Below are 16,933 nucleotides of genomic sequence, written 5' to 3'. Positions count from 1 at the left end.
GAAATTACCATTTTTAGCTGGTTTACCATTTATTGGTAATTTTTTCTTTTTTCCTAAAAGAAAAATAAATATGAAATAGAATTGCATCTGAAACTTTGCTGATAAACTTCCACAAGCAGGGGGAAACTTCCTTATTTTGGATCCTTAGTTGTGTTTTATGGATTGGTTCCAGCAGATCTGAGGCATATGAAGTTGCTTTATTTTGTGTGGTCACAGGCAGTTTGAACTGATAAATTTGGCAAGAGAGAGGAGCAAATCCCTCTTGGAGTCCAGGAGAATTTGCAGAATGTGCATTGTATAAAAATGCTTAAAATTTGTAGAGCCTGACATCTTGTTCACAGACACAGACCATTCACAATATTGGAAGGTGACCTGAGTGCTTCTGTACCATCTAAAAATACAAATCTAAATTTGTGTTTTATAGCTTGAAACAGTGGGATGGCAGCTTAATCTTCAAATGGCAGAGTCCATGCAAGCAAAGCTGAAGTCTCCTCGAGCTGTGCTAGAGCTGGGAGTGAGCAATGAAGATTCAAAGGTAAGAAATACATGCCTGGCAGGGTTGGGATGAGTTGTGGTGATGGCTTTATGTTCAAAGTTCTGAGGCATCTGTTGGAAGTCTTGATCGTTGTTGGTCTCGCCAGTCTTTTCATTTTTATATTTCATAAAATTACAGTAAGCACTTGGAATTGTGAAGTACTGATATAATAGCATACATATTAGGTAGACTGAGAGCTGTGTTACTGGCTCTTTGGGCTGTAACATCATAAGACAAATATGGAATATGGTTATTTTAGGTCTCTAAAATATCTTTGTAGATAATTTATTTTTATCACATAGCATGTGATTGGTAGTTCTTATACTTTTAATGCGTAGTAGCTTTTAGCCTTCTACCATGTGTGTAGTTATGTAAGATATTACTCATCACTTGCAACCATTCTGTGCTAATGATGTATTTATATGAGTGGTGACATCGTATGCGAGGCCACAGAAAGCCAACATTCGGAGGTTTTAAGGTAAAGTCTTAAGTTCAAGGATTTTAGTGACTGGTGGTGTTTCAGTGCCAAAACCACTAATGAACATAATTTTTTATTCACATATTTTTATTCATAAAATCTGTATATTTTGTTAGCTAGCATGTTTTAAATTAAACACATGAATTGCTTTTAACCTTATCTTCCTAACGGAAATTGGAGTCTTTACTTCTGTGGTGTCTGTCAGAATGTTTATCTGTTAAAAAGTCGGTATAAAAGATTTGAGGGGAAAAATCAGAGCTCAGTTCTGCTTTACCATTGCATTTAAATCACAGTAATTTTACTAAGTGAGTGGAATTTCTGATTTATGGTAGAATAAAAGAGACTACACGGCTTATGTTTGTGCTTCTAACCAGGACTTGCAGCAGTTGTATTTTTTTCAGCAGTTCATTTTTGTTTTATTTTGTTTTCATTTTTGAGTGAAAGCAAATACGGGAACCAGACAATATTTTATGTCCAAGCTGCATTGGGCAGCACTGCATACAGCTTCAGTTCTGTGGCAAAACAATTTAAAAAAAAAAAAGAGGAAAAAATGTCACTTTCACATGACACAGAAATTTCATCTGTTTCCTTTATAAACAGAATTCAGCAAGTGGATTTTTTTTGTTGTTTCCTCTCTATTTCTTTTAGTGGGTATAATTAGATACCAAGATCAGAATTATTTTGTAATAATTACAAGCTTAGCATAGACTTGTGACTGGCATTTAGATAGAACAGTGTAACAAGAAAAACATACTGATGCTCTCACACTACAGACACTAAAATTTGAAAATCTGGATTGGTGTGAAGATAACTACAGTTTTATTGGCTAATATCAGCTTATATACTGACAGAAGTGTTGGAACATAATTTTTGTGCTGTATTTTGCATCTTCATGATGCACTAAAGTATTGAGTTACCTGAAAATCCTTGATACTAGATACTTCTTTTTTTTCCTCCCTAAACTTATGTGTGTGCCTTTTGTGCAGAAATTTGGCACGAATGTAGTGTATATGTTCTTAATGTTTGTCTTCATTTCTCACAAAACTTTTTTATTTCTTTTTTTTTAATAATTCATGGATATAATAACTTGATTTTTTTCAGGAAAGAGGTGAAATGCTGTTACAGAGGAGTTTTTGTGGGCTGGCTCATTAGGGGGCAGTAGTGCTCTTTGTCACGCTGGCTCTTTGACTGCTTTTTCGAGATAATACTTGGAAACAATTCTGGAGTCAGTCATTGTGGGAAGTGTTAAGTGTTTACATTTCTAATCTGTATATAACAATAGAAGTTTGTCTTGCTCATCCACAAAACTAAAGGCTATTAATAAAAAAAAAACATACTGAGCAAGGTAAATTAAATTGGCCATTATTTCCCCTTTTGCTAACTAAAAATAATTGTACTAATACAATAATGTTTACTACAACTCACTCCACTTAAAGATCATTTAAATAGTTCTTTGTCAGAAGGTGACATTTAAAATTAGTATTTAAATTATCTGTATACCATGAGAGGTAATCAGGAAACCTGTGGATATATGAATGTAATTTGTGCTTCATGAAATAAAAAGAGTCAGAGGATCTGCTATATGCTGTATAAATATTTATAGAGTATATTTTGTCAGCTTCAGATGAAATGCAGAGTCCCATAGGTATTATACCATTGAAATTCAAAAGTAAGGTGGTCTTTGGTTCTTGCAGGTGATTCGAGCTGCTAGTGACATTTGCATTGCCAAGGGAGTGTGCTGCTTGTGACTGGTTCTAATTGTGGCCAGATCACATGACTCTTGGTAAACTGTTTTTTTCCTGGGTTTTGTTACAAATTTTCTGTTTTCTTATACTCAGACTTTCAATTATGCTTGATCTGGATCTAACAAATATTTTGCATATGCCATGAAGAGTTTTTCACTATGGGCTGATTAAATACGGGAATGAGTCACCTGGAGAAGTTGCAGAGTTGGCAGCCTTGGAGATACTCAGGAGTCAATGGGACAAGTCCCTGAGCATCCTGACTAAAGCGTGGATTTAGCCTCACTGTGAGCAGGGAGGTGGATCAGGTAGGCTGTCAAACCCTGCCTTCCAGCCCCAGTTGTCCTGTCATCTAGGCTGCTTTGTAGCTCGATTGCTGATGGTGTTTTGTATGAGGAGGAGGAAAAAGGAGCTTTCAATTAAAAATCCAATTAACAGTGGCTTCTTAGAATGATTCAGAATGTGAAATGTTTAATTGCATTTCTATATCTGAGGGAAGTGGAATTTCTATGAACTAGGCACAGAAAACAAACTGATATGATAGGAAACATCTTTTTGAACTGCAAGATCCTTTTGCTTCCATTCTGACATTTTAATGAGCTAAGGTGACATTTAGAACTGATGTGTAAGATATTGGCTGTGTATAAGGGTTTTATTTAATAATATAATTAGGTTTCAGATTTTTTGGGCTGTTGAGTTGCAACACAACAGTCTGGGGATTTTTGACAGACTATTATTATTTTTATGGCTGTAGGGTGAATTAACCAGTAGAGGGAGCACATATTAACAATCCTCATAATCTGTGCTGCTAATTATGATTTTGATTTGCAAACAAAGACTGATCCCAAAAAGTGCTGTGTTTATTTAATATCTGTTTCCTTCAGTAATTTATTTAATAATTATCTACATAGGCACACACTTGCACATTATTTCGCACTCTTAATAGCATTAATTCCTTAGGCTGTCTAGTCCAGACCTTTCTAAACAGCTGTGGTCATTTTGTATAACCATAGGAGCCATATAAAAAAAAAAAAATTGTAGTAAAGGCTGTAGAAAAGGTCTGAGGGCTTCAGAAATGTCACGTCATTGGTGCCGAATATCTCCACAGAGGAATATGAGAAGTAAGAGTGTGTTCTTAAAGAGTTTGTGCTATGCCTCTTTCCTAGGAAGATCCAGTAAGGTGCATTACTATGTAAGGTGTTTCGTATTGTGTGTTTTTACACATGATCTGTAGTTAACATTTATGGTTGAAAATTGTTAGGATAAATAAACTATTCTGGCCCAGTGTTGTCTCTCGATAGTTATCCAATTTTTTTCTGTAAATCCATTCCACAGATTTCATTAGATTCAGTTATCTAATTACAATTTGTCCTATGGAAAGCTTTGCTCTTTTCTTGGTTTTCCTTCGCTTTATTTCATCTACGATTTTATTCTTAATGCTATGTATAGCTTCCTTGTGAGAATTCAATACTCTGTTTATTTTGTTCCTTCTTTACACATGTATTTTAAGAATTTTGTTACAGGATTTTTGTCTGCCAATGCAAGACAAAAAATAACTGATAAATGTGCCGGTTTGTTAAACCTGCTAATGTAATACTTTTGACAAAAGACAGATAATATTAAAATGTTACTATAGGAATTTAATTTTATTTCCTTTTAATTCATTTCCCCTAACTTCTAGATGCTTTAAAAGGGGAATATAACATTGGAATTATTTTAAGCTATTTGCAGTTAAGCTAGCAGTTGCAAAAAGTAAGCAGGACAGGCCTTGGATAAATGCTAAAATGTTTAAGGATGAGATTGAGAGGAAAGATTTTTTTCATTCCTATTTAGAGGAGGTAATTGGAGACCTGGGTAGCCTCAGATAGCACAGGCCTGGTTCAAGGTCTTTCTGAACGTCTGTATACAAGCAAGGTTGCTGCTTTTGGCGAGGTATACCTTGAAACCAATTTTGTTCTGATAACTAAAATCTAATAAATACTGCTGCTGATAAGAAAACGGAAACTTCCCTAAGAGGAGGTTTCAGAATATTGAGAAAAGTCCTCAGATTTGTAGGAGCTGTAGTAAGAATGACTGTATAATCTTGAGCATGTGGAACAGCTCAGAAGAATGAGCCTGAAATTTATAATTTGCTTCCAGGCTGTCACATTGCTACAGAAAGCTGTCAGAAATTTCATTGCTCAACCATGAGAGCCAGAAATTCCGGACTTGCAATGCACAGCAATTCTTGCATTAGGCTGTTTTTGATCTATCATATCTATGATCTCTGATTAAATCCATTTAATTAGGGGAAAAAATGAAGCTGCAGTCCAGAATTTTCAAGATGCTGAGAGGACTTTTGTTTTCTTACCAGTGTAGAAATCGACGGCAGAGTAACCCATGTCCTGTTAGTTGTGAGTAGTTTGACATTTTAGTTGGAAACCATTTACCAGATGGTGTGACTCCAGGAGTATGCACTCACCTCTGGCAGTTGTACTGCAGGATATAGTTAATTATCTGGCTTCATTTGTGATCTTACATGATTTAATTACCCAGCTTATAGTAAGGATCTTTTTACAGGGATCTCTTTACAGTATTCTTACGTTTCACCTGGCTATATACACAATTTATAAATACAATCTATAACACATGAATTTACAAACGCGGTAACTGGCTACAGCCTCTGCACATGCTGTTCCCAGTAAAACACTGCTAACGATTTTGTCCATGTGTCTTTGTGTCATGGAATGAAAGAAGAAAATGATCCCAGTTGACCGTGCACAGGTGGTTGCAGCCTTGGGCAACCTCAGCCTATAGTTAGTACTGAAACTCTTGTTTTGTACAGGAGTAAATTGAATTGTGTGTAATGTGTAACTTTACCATTGTCAGTCCAAACAAGCAGCAGAAAAGTAGCTGAAATACTTAAAAGTTTAAACTTAAATTGGTGACGCATTTCATTGCCATGCAGAGTTAAACTTTAAGGCCTTACGGGCATTTGAAAAACACAAAGATCTGGTGAGGTTTTTCTCATGTAATGCAGTTGTGCATGCCACCTTTTTACTTATAAAATTTGCTTCCTCTTTGCCTCAAACTGGTTTTGTAGGTTTGATCCTTCAGTCTTTTCAGATGAAGAAAAAACATTCATGGGACTCATTGCAAATTCTCAGGCATCTGTGTACTCTCTTGCCTCATATTCTCAGAAACTATGCAGTGTTTTAGCAAATGAACTGTTGTCTTCATTTGTGTGTAGCAATGGAAAATAACCCTGTTTTTTCAGTACTTTTACTATGCTTTTGCAGTACTTCCTGGCAGTACTGATCCCCGTGCTTTTACTTAGGCAATAAGCTCTGTGGTCCCTTCACAAATGTGTTGAAAACTGGAGTCTCGCCCATGTCTGTTTCTTCCTGACTCTAAGGTAGAGAGATAAGGTAGTGTAAGAAATGGGTGAGATTAGGGAGAGGTGAACATAAAAGTTGGGCTGTCTAGCAGCAAGGCTCGGTCTTACCAACATAGCTCTTCTGCCTGAATCCTGCGTTACAGCAAGTTGACTGCTGCCTTTGAGAACTGGAGGTGAGGCCAGAGGAAGACAACGTGTAGTCTCCAAGTCAGCAGGTTTCTAACACGGATGTTTAAAAACAGATAATTCTTGTATGTATAAAAGTCAAAATTTCCTCTGAATGTTAAAAGGTGTAAAATTCAGAAGGTCATAAGACCTTTAGATATAAGTATATAAAGTGAATAGCATTTTATGGTATTTATATCAGATAGGAATGGTTGTCTCTTGCATTATTTGACAATTAGTAGCAAGCAAAGAAGAGGTGGAATATGTTTTTTATAAAAGTGGGAGATTAACTTTTCATATATGAAAGTCTTGGTATTGGGGAGGCTGTGCAGAACTACCTATAAATATGTGTCTGCACGTTTTCTGAGTACCACTGGAAACGCTTCTCAATTTTCCATCTTCAGCTTTTAGATTCTTCCATCTGTAAAATGGTGAACTTGTTACTGCTCAGCAGTTGCAACTTGGAGGAACTTTCTTGTGGAAAGTTTTGTTCTCTGTTAATTCTTTATTTTTCCTTTGAGGGGTTCTAAATGAGAAAAGTTATGAGAGACCTTATTCCTTTTAAAAGGAATGTGCTTTTTCTCAGTAGACTTCTGCTTTAAAATACTTCACATCTTTAAGAGCCAACAGTTTTATTTTTCTGTAGCTGGTTCCCATGTAAGGGATATCTTCAGAGCCTGTTGGAAGACGTAGAATTGTCTTCTACAGTCATGATTGCTGCCTGTTTTTCATTTATACTGACACTCCAGAAGCAGTTGCCTTGCTCCTCATTACTGTAGCTGTAGCTTGGGAGCAGTCTTTGCTTTGCTGGAAGAGGTGCACTCTTCTTAATGCCTTGTCTTCTGGTAGTGTGTACTGTGTTGGAGGCACTCTCTGAATATGAGGAGATCTTCAGTCAGAGAGAAGCAAAATATAAAAAAGAGGGAGTTAAAAGTAAGATCTAAATATATACAGAAGGTTTTAATGGAAGTTGTGAACTTGCCTATAAATGCCTCTAACTTTTGTAGCGGCACCATAGAAATGCATTTTTTGGAGACGCTCCAAAAAGAGGTGGGTTAGTGACTTTGCTTGGGGTATCCAGAAAGAACAGTGTGGAATATTCAAAGAAAGCTTTAAGTCTTACGCAGCCTATTTCTTAAAAAAAAAAAAAAAAAAAAAGGTGATTAAACAGCAAGCTTGTAGAAGAGAGTATGATGTCCACACCTGCCTAGACTGACTGCAGCGCTCCAGCTTTTCTCTACATCATTTCCTGTTTTTCTCAGGCTTACTGTAGTTCGTTAAAATTTCTTTCCTCACCACTGCATTCTGCTGCTGCAGCTGTGGCAGGATGGGCAGAAAATAGAGGAAACTTTCTGCCTTCCATTACTGTGTTAAACAGCGCTGTGTAGTGAAACACTGCTCAGCAGGCTCTGCGATGGGCATGGATAGAAATGGAACTCTTGTGTTGTAGGTGGAAGAAACAAAGTTATGTGAAGAAACAGAAAAACAATCTAATATAAATGCCAATTAAATGGGTTCTTACTGTCCACCCTAAGCAGTTCTTCAGTAATTTGTATAACTTTTTATTCCATTTTTCTTATAGAATAAATAATGATAATAAACTTCGTTTTTAAGATGTACTTGATTATTTTGTCCCAAGTTGTGTATTTTTCACCTTTGAAAGTTAAGTGGATGGATTAGCTTGGAAACTTGAATATTATGTTGCTGTTTAAATTATATGAAAGATATTCTAAGAGGAAGGGAGATGAGCAGGAAGGTATAAGAGGCATGGAGTAGTCATTCAGCCTGTGAGTGTCTTATTTATGTTGATTCTCTGTGGAACTTCTGAAAACCCTAGCTGCAGGCTGACATATTTTAACCCAAGTCAGACACTCTGATCTTGCTCTTCTGCTGTGATAAGTCTTTGTTATCTTCATAAAAAATCTTGTAGACTAGAAGTCCACTGTAGCAAATTTCTGATTTGTGAAATGTAGTATTTTCAATCCATTTTGCTTAATTATTGCTGTAGGGCAGGTTTTTATAGGCAAATTTGATAAGAACATTATGTAAATGAACATTTTTAGAAGTACCATAATATTTGGGGTATTTGTTTTCTTGCTGAGTGTCACGTTCCCTAAATAAATTTTGCTGTGTTATACATTTATGCACGTCAAATGGGTCATTTCAATCAGTCTCTAGTTTTGTTTTTTTTTCTCCCTACAGTATCAAATCACTTGCTTGATCTTCAGTTGCAGTAGACTTAGTTATTCCCATTCTTTTTTTTCTTTTGCCTATTTAGGCTGAATATTAATTGTTTTTCCTTGAAAATATAGTTGTGCTGTGTGTTCTGACAAAATAAGGTGAGCTTCAACATCAAATCCAGTTAAGACATGGACATTTCTAAGGCAGTCCTAACATGAAATTTTTGTATAATGCCTGCCTTGTACAGGCTGGAATTGATATTTAAAATTATAGAACTACATTGCGTATTTGTAAGCATTGCATTGCAAGCCTGAGTATAATTACATGCTTTTAAAATCTATTTGACCGCCCTTAGATTCTGGAAGATGTCTGTCCTAATAGACAGAAGAGCCGAAAATAAATTACGTTTAACAAGTATGATTTTGCCTTTTAAGTTTCCAGAGTGCAAAAAGGAAGTTGGGTCAAATGGATTAAAAATCTCATAGATAATTCACAATATTTAAATAACTTCTGAAATATGGGAATATTTAGCAAAGTTAACTTTAATTGTTCCTTAGCGTTCTTGCATGTCCAATCTCGGATTTTTTTAAAAAAAAAAATTCTAATTTGTTTTGTCCTCTTCAACAAACCTTTCAACTCACGTATCAGAGTATGTACTCTGGAACGGGCACGCAGAGCTGCATTTGAGTAGCTAGTATGTTTGCATGGAGGAACATCAGCATCAGCTTGAGGGTCAGCAGCACACTGCTGGAGCGGGGAGCTTCAGGTGAGCCGTCTCCTGCCGCTGAAGCGTACGCTGACCTGTTAGAGAGGTAACAGCGAGGTTCCGATCCTGGCAGGGAGCGAGCCAGGGAGCTGCCCTGGGAACAGCTGCCAGCTTTCCCTTCAGCATCTTGCCCGCAGCGGTCATAACTCCATCTTCTGCACTGGAAGGGGGAGAGATACTGGTTGAGTGAGGGTAGAAGCTTCCAGTCCAAGTATCTGCACAGGACTTGGGACACTTGGTCATATCCCTTAGATTTATATAATGGGGCAGTTTACCTTTCTTCCAGAAGAAGCACTGCTGAGTGTCTGAGGGCAGAGGCATGGTTTTGGTAAATTTACAGGGGCTTTAACTGGATGGTGCCATGACTACTCTTGTCAGTATGAAGTTGAACAATTGTGAGATTCTGCTTCAAAATATGAGCATTTTCCTTTCAGACTTTCTCTGTAATCCTTGCAAGAGTAGGGCTAGCCACAGAAACCAAAAATGAACTGTTTGAAGCATTTGAATACAGTGTCTCTTTTATAATACTAAAAAGTGAGGACATCACATGTGAAACTGTTTCATTTGGGTTAGGAAATTACAAATTCTATTACAGTATCTTTACTGTGCAGCCCAAAGGAGAGAAGCTCATCTGTGTCAGAGCATTTGTACCTTGCCAGGGTCAGGTTCCACCACTTACTGTGGGACCACTTCGGGGCTGTGCGCCCTGCACCTGGTCATGTTCCCCCGCTCTCCATTGTCTCTATGCACAACCTGTCACGCCTCTTGTTAACCGACATACATGCATACCTTTTCTTCCTAACCATGTCAACACTTATATCAGAAGAGGCTGTTTTGGGGTGAAAGGGTGGCAAGGAGCAGCTGCCAGACCAATTCACATACTGTGTAGATTGCGCCTTGCTTTTGTCTCATGTACTTCTAGAAAACGTTATGGTGGGGAGAACCATATCCAGTTACCCTGTTGGTTCGTACCCTGCCAGCAGCTCTGTATCACTGAGACTGCTAGAAACTAATTAGGTGTTTTATGTGACAAGCATCTCACCAGGTCTGCTCAGAGTAGTACAGAAGGAGCCCTTGCTTCTTCATTTGCGTTCAGTTTACATTTGTGTTCACCATCGTTGTGACTCTCCCCTGCGCTCTGCTTTCCCTATGTCAGTTCTTTAAATGCACTGTTTTGTGCGTTTTGGTACAAAATGGTACTGTCAAGAAAAAGTAATGGTCTCAGTGATTATGACTTTCCAACTAAGCTGCTTTGCAGGTTAATAACATGTTTTTGAATTTAAAAGCAATTGATTGTTCTGTATTTTCTGTCTGCTTTGCAGAATCGCTGGGCATACTTTTCTGTTACTTTTGCTTATTTTTTTGTCAATGTGCAAACTAATGAAATGGCCAAATCTGGCTTCCTGGAGAAGTAATATGTATATTCTTGAAAGAGTACAAGGTGAGCATCTCCTGCATTGCTAACATCTGTCCTGCTTGAGGCAATAAATATACAATACATGCTGTCAAACAGCATCGACGCTGTGCATTTGACATTGAACAGGGGTCTGTAACAGTACTGTGACACCCGTTCCAGTCATGCTTCAGGTGGAAGAGGGTAGGTCATCACCTCAATTATATGCAAGGGCAGCAATTTTCACTCATCTTGTTTCCTGTTGTTTACAAATGACTGGAGTCTGGTATCTGGAACTGTGTAGCATCTAAATTTGTGCCACTTGGCTTTGTATGAGCATTTAGCAAACTTTAAAAGCTGCTGTGACAAGTGACCTTTTTCACAGGTTAAAATACATGAAATATGACCTCTTTCACAGGAGAACCACAACCCACAGCGTGGCCTACAGCCCCTGAGCAAATCTTGTTCAGTATGATTGTATAAAATCACTACTAATGAAGTAACAAATACGTATTTCTAGGAATACACAGTCACTGGCAAGGCAGTAATAGAAAGAGATTTCAAGGCGCAAAGAAAAATACTTTTTTTCCATATCGAGACAGATCCTGTTACTAAGAATACACTTTGAAGCCTTGTAGTAATGAAAGGGCAATACAATAACAAAAGCAGAGCCAAAGCTAATGAAAATGCTTGTCTAGCTTGAAATTTATACGTAAGGAAAAGCTGCTTCTTTCTGACCACTTGAACAACATTTTTGAACTTGCATATACATAGTCAGAATAACTAAGTTTCCAGCCAGCCCATGAGGTGGAACCACACCAGTGGGTAAAATGGAAGAGAAGATTGCACTGTGATGCTGTCTCTGTGAGCTTATAGCTATCTCAGTGTAAGGGGATGACAATTTCTGCACGTAATCAAAATATTCTAAGAATTGCTTTGTAAGTGGTGTTTGTAAATGCTTTCATTCCTCAACAACATCAGGATTAGGCACCGAGTTTTTCAGTAATACCCAATTCGAGGCTTTTTGGATTACTTTTGATGCATGGAGGCAGGTAGCAGAGTTTTAAAGAAGGCTGAAAATGCTAGACTATTTCTCTGTCCTCTTTTCCAGCATCAACAGAAACTGGGAGCTGGGAGATGCTTGTGCTTGGGAATAAGTCATGTTATGAGACTGGGAATTTGACAGCAAAACAAATTGCCAGGGGCCAGGTTTGTAGGCAGCTCTGGTCAGTGTATATTTCTTTGATTAGGTACCTCAATACTAAATGATGCACTTGTCTTCTTTATGAGATGCAGAAATGTATTATCCACTGTGTTGGCATAGGAAAGTCTCAGGCTTAAGCTTTCTGGAGAAACACTGACACCATACCTTAGGGTGCTGCCCACTGGTGACTGGAGTGCTGTCATACCTGCTAGTCCTGGAGGGTTTTTTGCATCCTGGAACTGAGTATAGGACTAACTGCACAGAGGAGTTCAAATTCATGTCATTTTTCCTCTTCTCCTATTCTGAATCCTAAATAAAGGAATTTCAAAATCTAACCATACACACTTGAAATCAAATAAATATCTTTGTTCAAGAACAAGTGTATAAACATTACAAATACTGCCTGCAAATACCTGAAGTCATTACTGGAAAGAAAGTGCGTTTTATTAGAATATCTTAGAGTACTCAGGAGGAGAAGGTTCATTTGAAGATGCAATTTAGAGGCAGGAAGAAAGGTATCTGTAGATTCAGGAAAGTCCTTGTGACAGCAGAGGACAGAATTCCTGAGCTGTTTTTTGTTGTCATTTCTAGATCGCTTTGCCTCTTCACATTCCCTTTCCTTCTTCCTTTCCATCGTCTCATCTTCACAGGAACAAGCACATTGTGCTCCTATCAAAGAAATGCTACAGATTCCAAAATATCTTTGAAATTCCTCAAACAGCAGAATTGCCATCGAAGTGGGACAGAATTCCTGGGGTTGGTGCTGTGTCTAAGAAGTTCTAATACACGTTTTCAAATGCTGTCTTCATATAGCTAGTATCTTTTTTTTCATTGTTGCTGCTGTTTCTTTTCTTTTTGAAGAATAGTTGTTTAAATAATATATTGTTATAATTCTTTAATAGATGGGTTTCCTTTGTTCTTCAGGGCTTAACGCCCTTCTTGTGCTGTAGGGTATCTTCTGCCCCTAAAGGGATAGCATGGAATGATATAAATGAAAGAAAGATGCTTAGGCAGTGTTCAGACAGTTTCAGAGTTCCTGGATGGCGGTGTATTCCTATCTGTACTTTTGGAGGCTAACGTTTAGTTTTCTCTTTCTAAATTTGTGTCACATTCAGTGAAAATGAAAGTCTTTCTGATGAGGACCAAAATGGTTTGTAGATAATATGGATAAAATCAAGAATAGCCAGGATTTAGTATTGAAATTGGTACTATTTGATTTCTTTCCAGATGCAGATGTATTTGAGACAATATACAGGAGGAAGCGTTTAATGCTAAACCTTTTCAGGAGAACTCCTCTGCTGCAGCAGCAAGGAGCTTCTCTGTTGGAGTGCATTGATTTGCTAAGGGTACTGTAGCCAGGCAGACTCAGGTAAGCTGGCACAGTGATGTCTGAGAATGGTATAACACAGAGCAGAAGTGCATGAAACAAATACGGGGAGGTGACAGCAGTAAGGGCAGTTAACAGCAACAGAGGAGCAAGGAAGTGTTGTTCATTGAAAGCTAACTGAAGTTAAGTTGAACATCTGGAGTTTTTTTGAGTAAGGCTGAGGATGATTAACATGCAGGGAAGCAATGCAGTGTGAGAAGTGTTATGCCACATGACGCAGTGCTTTGTTCTCAACCTGGTATCTGAAAAGTCATTCTGAAAAGCTCTTGAAAATTCAAGTGTAGCATAATTTGAATTTATTTTTTTAGTGGAGTTTCTTTAAAATTCACATTACCATTTTAAACGGCAATTGTGTGCTCCTGTGGCCTTGAGGGAGTCACAAAGAACTTGGAGCCATCCTTGACTTTAAGGTTGAGGTCTCCAGTGGACAGACTCCTGTCTAGGACAGAGTACACTTGTGTTTACTGCTTTTGAAGAGAAGACCTTGACGCATCTTTAACCGAGGGAATGTGATCCAAGGGTGAGCCACAGACCAACAGCAGATCCTTCAAAGATGTGTGGAAATAGTAAAACAGAGGAACGATATAACAAAAAAACCCCCAAACAACCAGACCCAAAAAAGGCATTTAGTGTATCTGTTCTTTATGGATAGACTGATGAAACGTATTTGTCAGCACTGAGCACGAGAGGTGCAGTGCTGTAACTTAAGCACCAGAGTGAGATGTTAGGTCGTGGATACTCGTTCTAAACTCTTTCTTCCTTTCTGTGCAATAAAATAGTTTCTTTTCCAAACATTCCAATCCAACGTAACCCAGCTTTGAATTTGTTGAAGTGACTTGAATGTTTTCTTTAATGTGACTATTTAAGATGCTCAAAACTTGCAAACTTGAGAGACTACTGGCTTTTTACAGTGATGTGGACAGACAATGGAAAAAAACCAGCATTCTGTTTTTCCCACTGTTTTCTGAAGCACTTCAGTAATGTGCTTTCATTGTTAGCTTTTTTTTTTCCCAACTAAAGAAGGAAATAAGAATTGTGGACCAAATGTGAATGAGCCTATAAAACTGCTTTCCAGCTCAAAACAAAAATACTAGTATTTTAGTATGTCTTTATATGAAAATAAGGACTTCCCATTTTCAGAATTATGTGGAATTGGCATGTGTTTAATTCTTTCACAAGAAGTTGCAGGGGTAGGGAGAGTGTGAATGTTAGGAAGACTGCAAGTTGTTATTGCCACTGGAAACGATATCCAGCAATGTGCTGTTCTACCAACAGGTCTGAACAGGTGCAAAATTAATCTTCTGCCTTTGTACATGTACAACATATGTTAATATCTTCATATTACCTCAGAGCTTGAGAAAATTAAATTCTTCTTTGGCTTTGTGGAAATAAAGTTTAAAAAAACCAGTTACATGCAGTCACTGTTTTCTTATAATTTGTATCTAATTCTTATACTTCCATTGAACAACTCTTTGCAGGTGGTTGTTTTTTTTTTTTTTTTGGTTAGAGAATACTAACAGCTTTACTGAGTGTAAAAGCATTTGGAAAATGTTGAGAAAAAAACCTTTGGGCTAGAAAAGTAGAAAAGCGTCTTTTAGTTTGTCCCACAAAATCCCTTTCAAGTTTAATTGACTTAAACTGTGTAAAAATTATGATTTCATTTTTGCTGATTGTTTCTCATAGAAGTCCTGGATTTTTGCCCGAACACTAATTGATTATGAGCATTCTGAATTAAGGTCAGGCTTTGCTGTCATTAAATACCAAGCAGATAACACTCTTGGGCACTGTGGAGAGCACTCAGTCCAGGTGCTGAAATAATGCACCTGGGAGAAGGAGAGTGCTTGGCTGGTCTTCCTTCTAGTCTTGAATCTAGTACAGAGATTCAGCTGTGTACTCTCCACTTTCTGAAGGTGGCATATAAAATAATGTAGAAGAAGGTGACTGATGTCCCCCCAGATAGATGAATGCTCTATAGAAAATGGAAAAAAACATTTCCAGAAAGTATAAGATAATATACACCCATGTACTAGTAGAAAGATGGGTGAGGTGACCAAAAGGATTTTTCCGATAATTCTTTTAATTGTAAAAAAAATTTCTATTTAAGCTTGTAAATTTAAAAAAAAAAAAAAAAAATATATATATATATGTAGTGAGGGACTGCAGATGTGTGAGTAACAGTAAAATCTGTTTTGCTTACAATTATGTTACTCTGTCTGTGGGCTGCATGGAGCCTGGAAATCAGTTTGGAGAGGGGCAGAAAATCCTTGACCAGGAAGGAGGAGACGGTCGTCTCTGGAACAGGCATCATGGGGAATAGCACAGCATGGGATTGAATTTTCTTGGCTGTTCTTGTTAGAATGTTGGAGGTGTTTTTATCCTGAAGTTACTGATACAGACTCTGAAACTTAACATTGCTTAATATAAGTGGGATTTTTTTGCATGTCAGTAGATACCTATGTCAACAGTTGTCAAGTGCCCTTCAAGGCAAACACAAAATTAGTAGAACAAACTGTGACTGCAGAGATGAACCTTAGAAGTAAAAGCAAAACAAACCAACCCAAAACAAACCCCCTTCCTCCTCCTGGCTGTTGAGAAGTGTATTGATTCTCCCTCTAAATCCTTCAAAATGGCAAGTGTGTGTTTTCTTCTGTAGTATGTGGAAGAAAGACTGGTGAATGAAGTTCACCACTCTCTCAGTTGTGCTGATATGTTTGTAAAGTTACATTGCAAAATGAATCCCTGAAATGAATTAGAAAATGAAACAAAACCAATGGCCTGGAGGTTTCTAGAAACCATGAGTGCTTAAGTTTCCAGTGTGCTCTACAAAAAAATTGCACTGGCACAGAAGAAAGTAGATTCTGGTTTGCAGGTGGCTGTGAGTTGTTAGCATGAGGAGGGGCGTGACATAGCAAAGAAAATGCAACTTTAAACTGTTCTTAACTGTTACGCTTCTTTTTCATGGTTGCTGGACTCATGCTTTCCAAAATGGCAGTCGTCTCTCAGATTTTAGCAGACATCTTAAGACCAGCATTTTGCTTTACAGATGTAGATAGAAGTGATACCCTTCTATATGTATGTTTGTGCCTTTAGTATTGCTGCTAATACAAAGATCAGGAAGATTTTTGATAGGCTCGTAAAATTTAACTTTTCGGAGGCAGGAAAGAGAAATGACTTGCATGGAATTTATTAAGGTTGATGTATTTGGATTCCTTGTTAATAAAATCAGTGAGATGGAGAGACAATTAAATATTTCAAGAATTCCTACAAATTTAAAAAGCAGGAAATTGCTAAGCATTTTGGCTATTCTTTTTTGTAATCGTGTTTGTACATGTTTGTCTGAAGTGCTCTTTGATTAGATTCTTTTTCTGTTTCTGCTCAACCGTAAAATAAGTTTTACCCCAAGAAATTCACAGTCTCAAAGAGCTTTATGTATAAAGTTTGCATATGAAGTTTTACAGGTGGTGAGCTTATCTCATGCTACTGTATCTGTTTTAAAATAATTTTCTCTTGTGTCCAAACATAAACCGAAGAATACAATAAGAAGAATTTGGTTTGTAAATAAAGTACATATAATTAAAAGGTACCAGTATGAAATAGCAATGATAAGAAAGTTACCTGATTGTAATCAACCTGCATTATGAAAGAGTAAATAGGAGGGGGAGAAGAATGGAAATTATGGAAATGTCAATATGGAACACATTTAGAG

General features: G+C 37.4%; 1 protein-coding gene across 2 annotated transcripts in view; it reads left to right on the top strand.

The window, feature by feature from the left end:
* The window catches only part of COMMD10 (COMM domain containing 10), a 114,189-nt gene that overhangs the window by 24,622 nt on the left and 72,634 nt on the right, over positions 1–16,933 (top strand). The window contains exons 5-6 of one of the 2 annotated variants that reach the window (XM_082336618.1): positions 425–535; positions 2,906–3,029. In XM_082336618.1, the coding sequence (XP_082192744.1) occupies positions 425–535; positions 2,906–2,929 (135 nt within the window). In that variant the 3' untranslated portion in view covers positions 2,930–3,029. Of the gene's footprint in view, positions 1–424; positions 536–2,905; positions 3,030–16,933 lie in introns of those variants that run through there. The other variant, XM_082336617.1, reaches the window with a different exon arrangement.

Source organism: Platalea leucorodia (genome assembly GCF_965183815.1).
Source record: "Platalea leucorodia genome assembly, chromosome: Z".
NCBI lineage: Eukaryota > Metazoa > Chordata > Aves > Pelecaniformes > Threskiornithidae > Platalea > Platalea leucorodia.
This window is presented reverse-complemented; position numbering and strand designations above follow the sequence as displayed.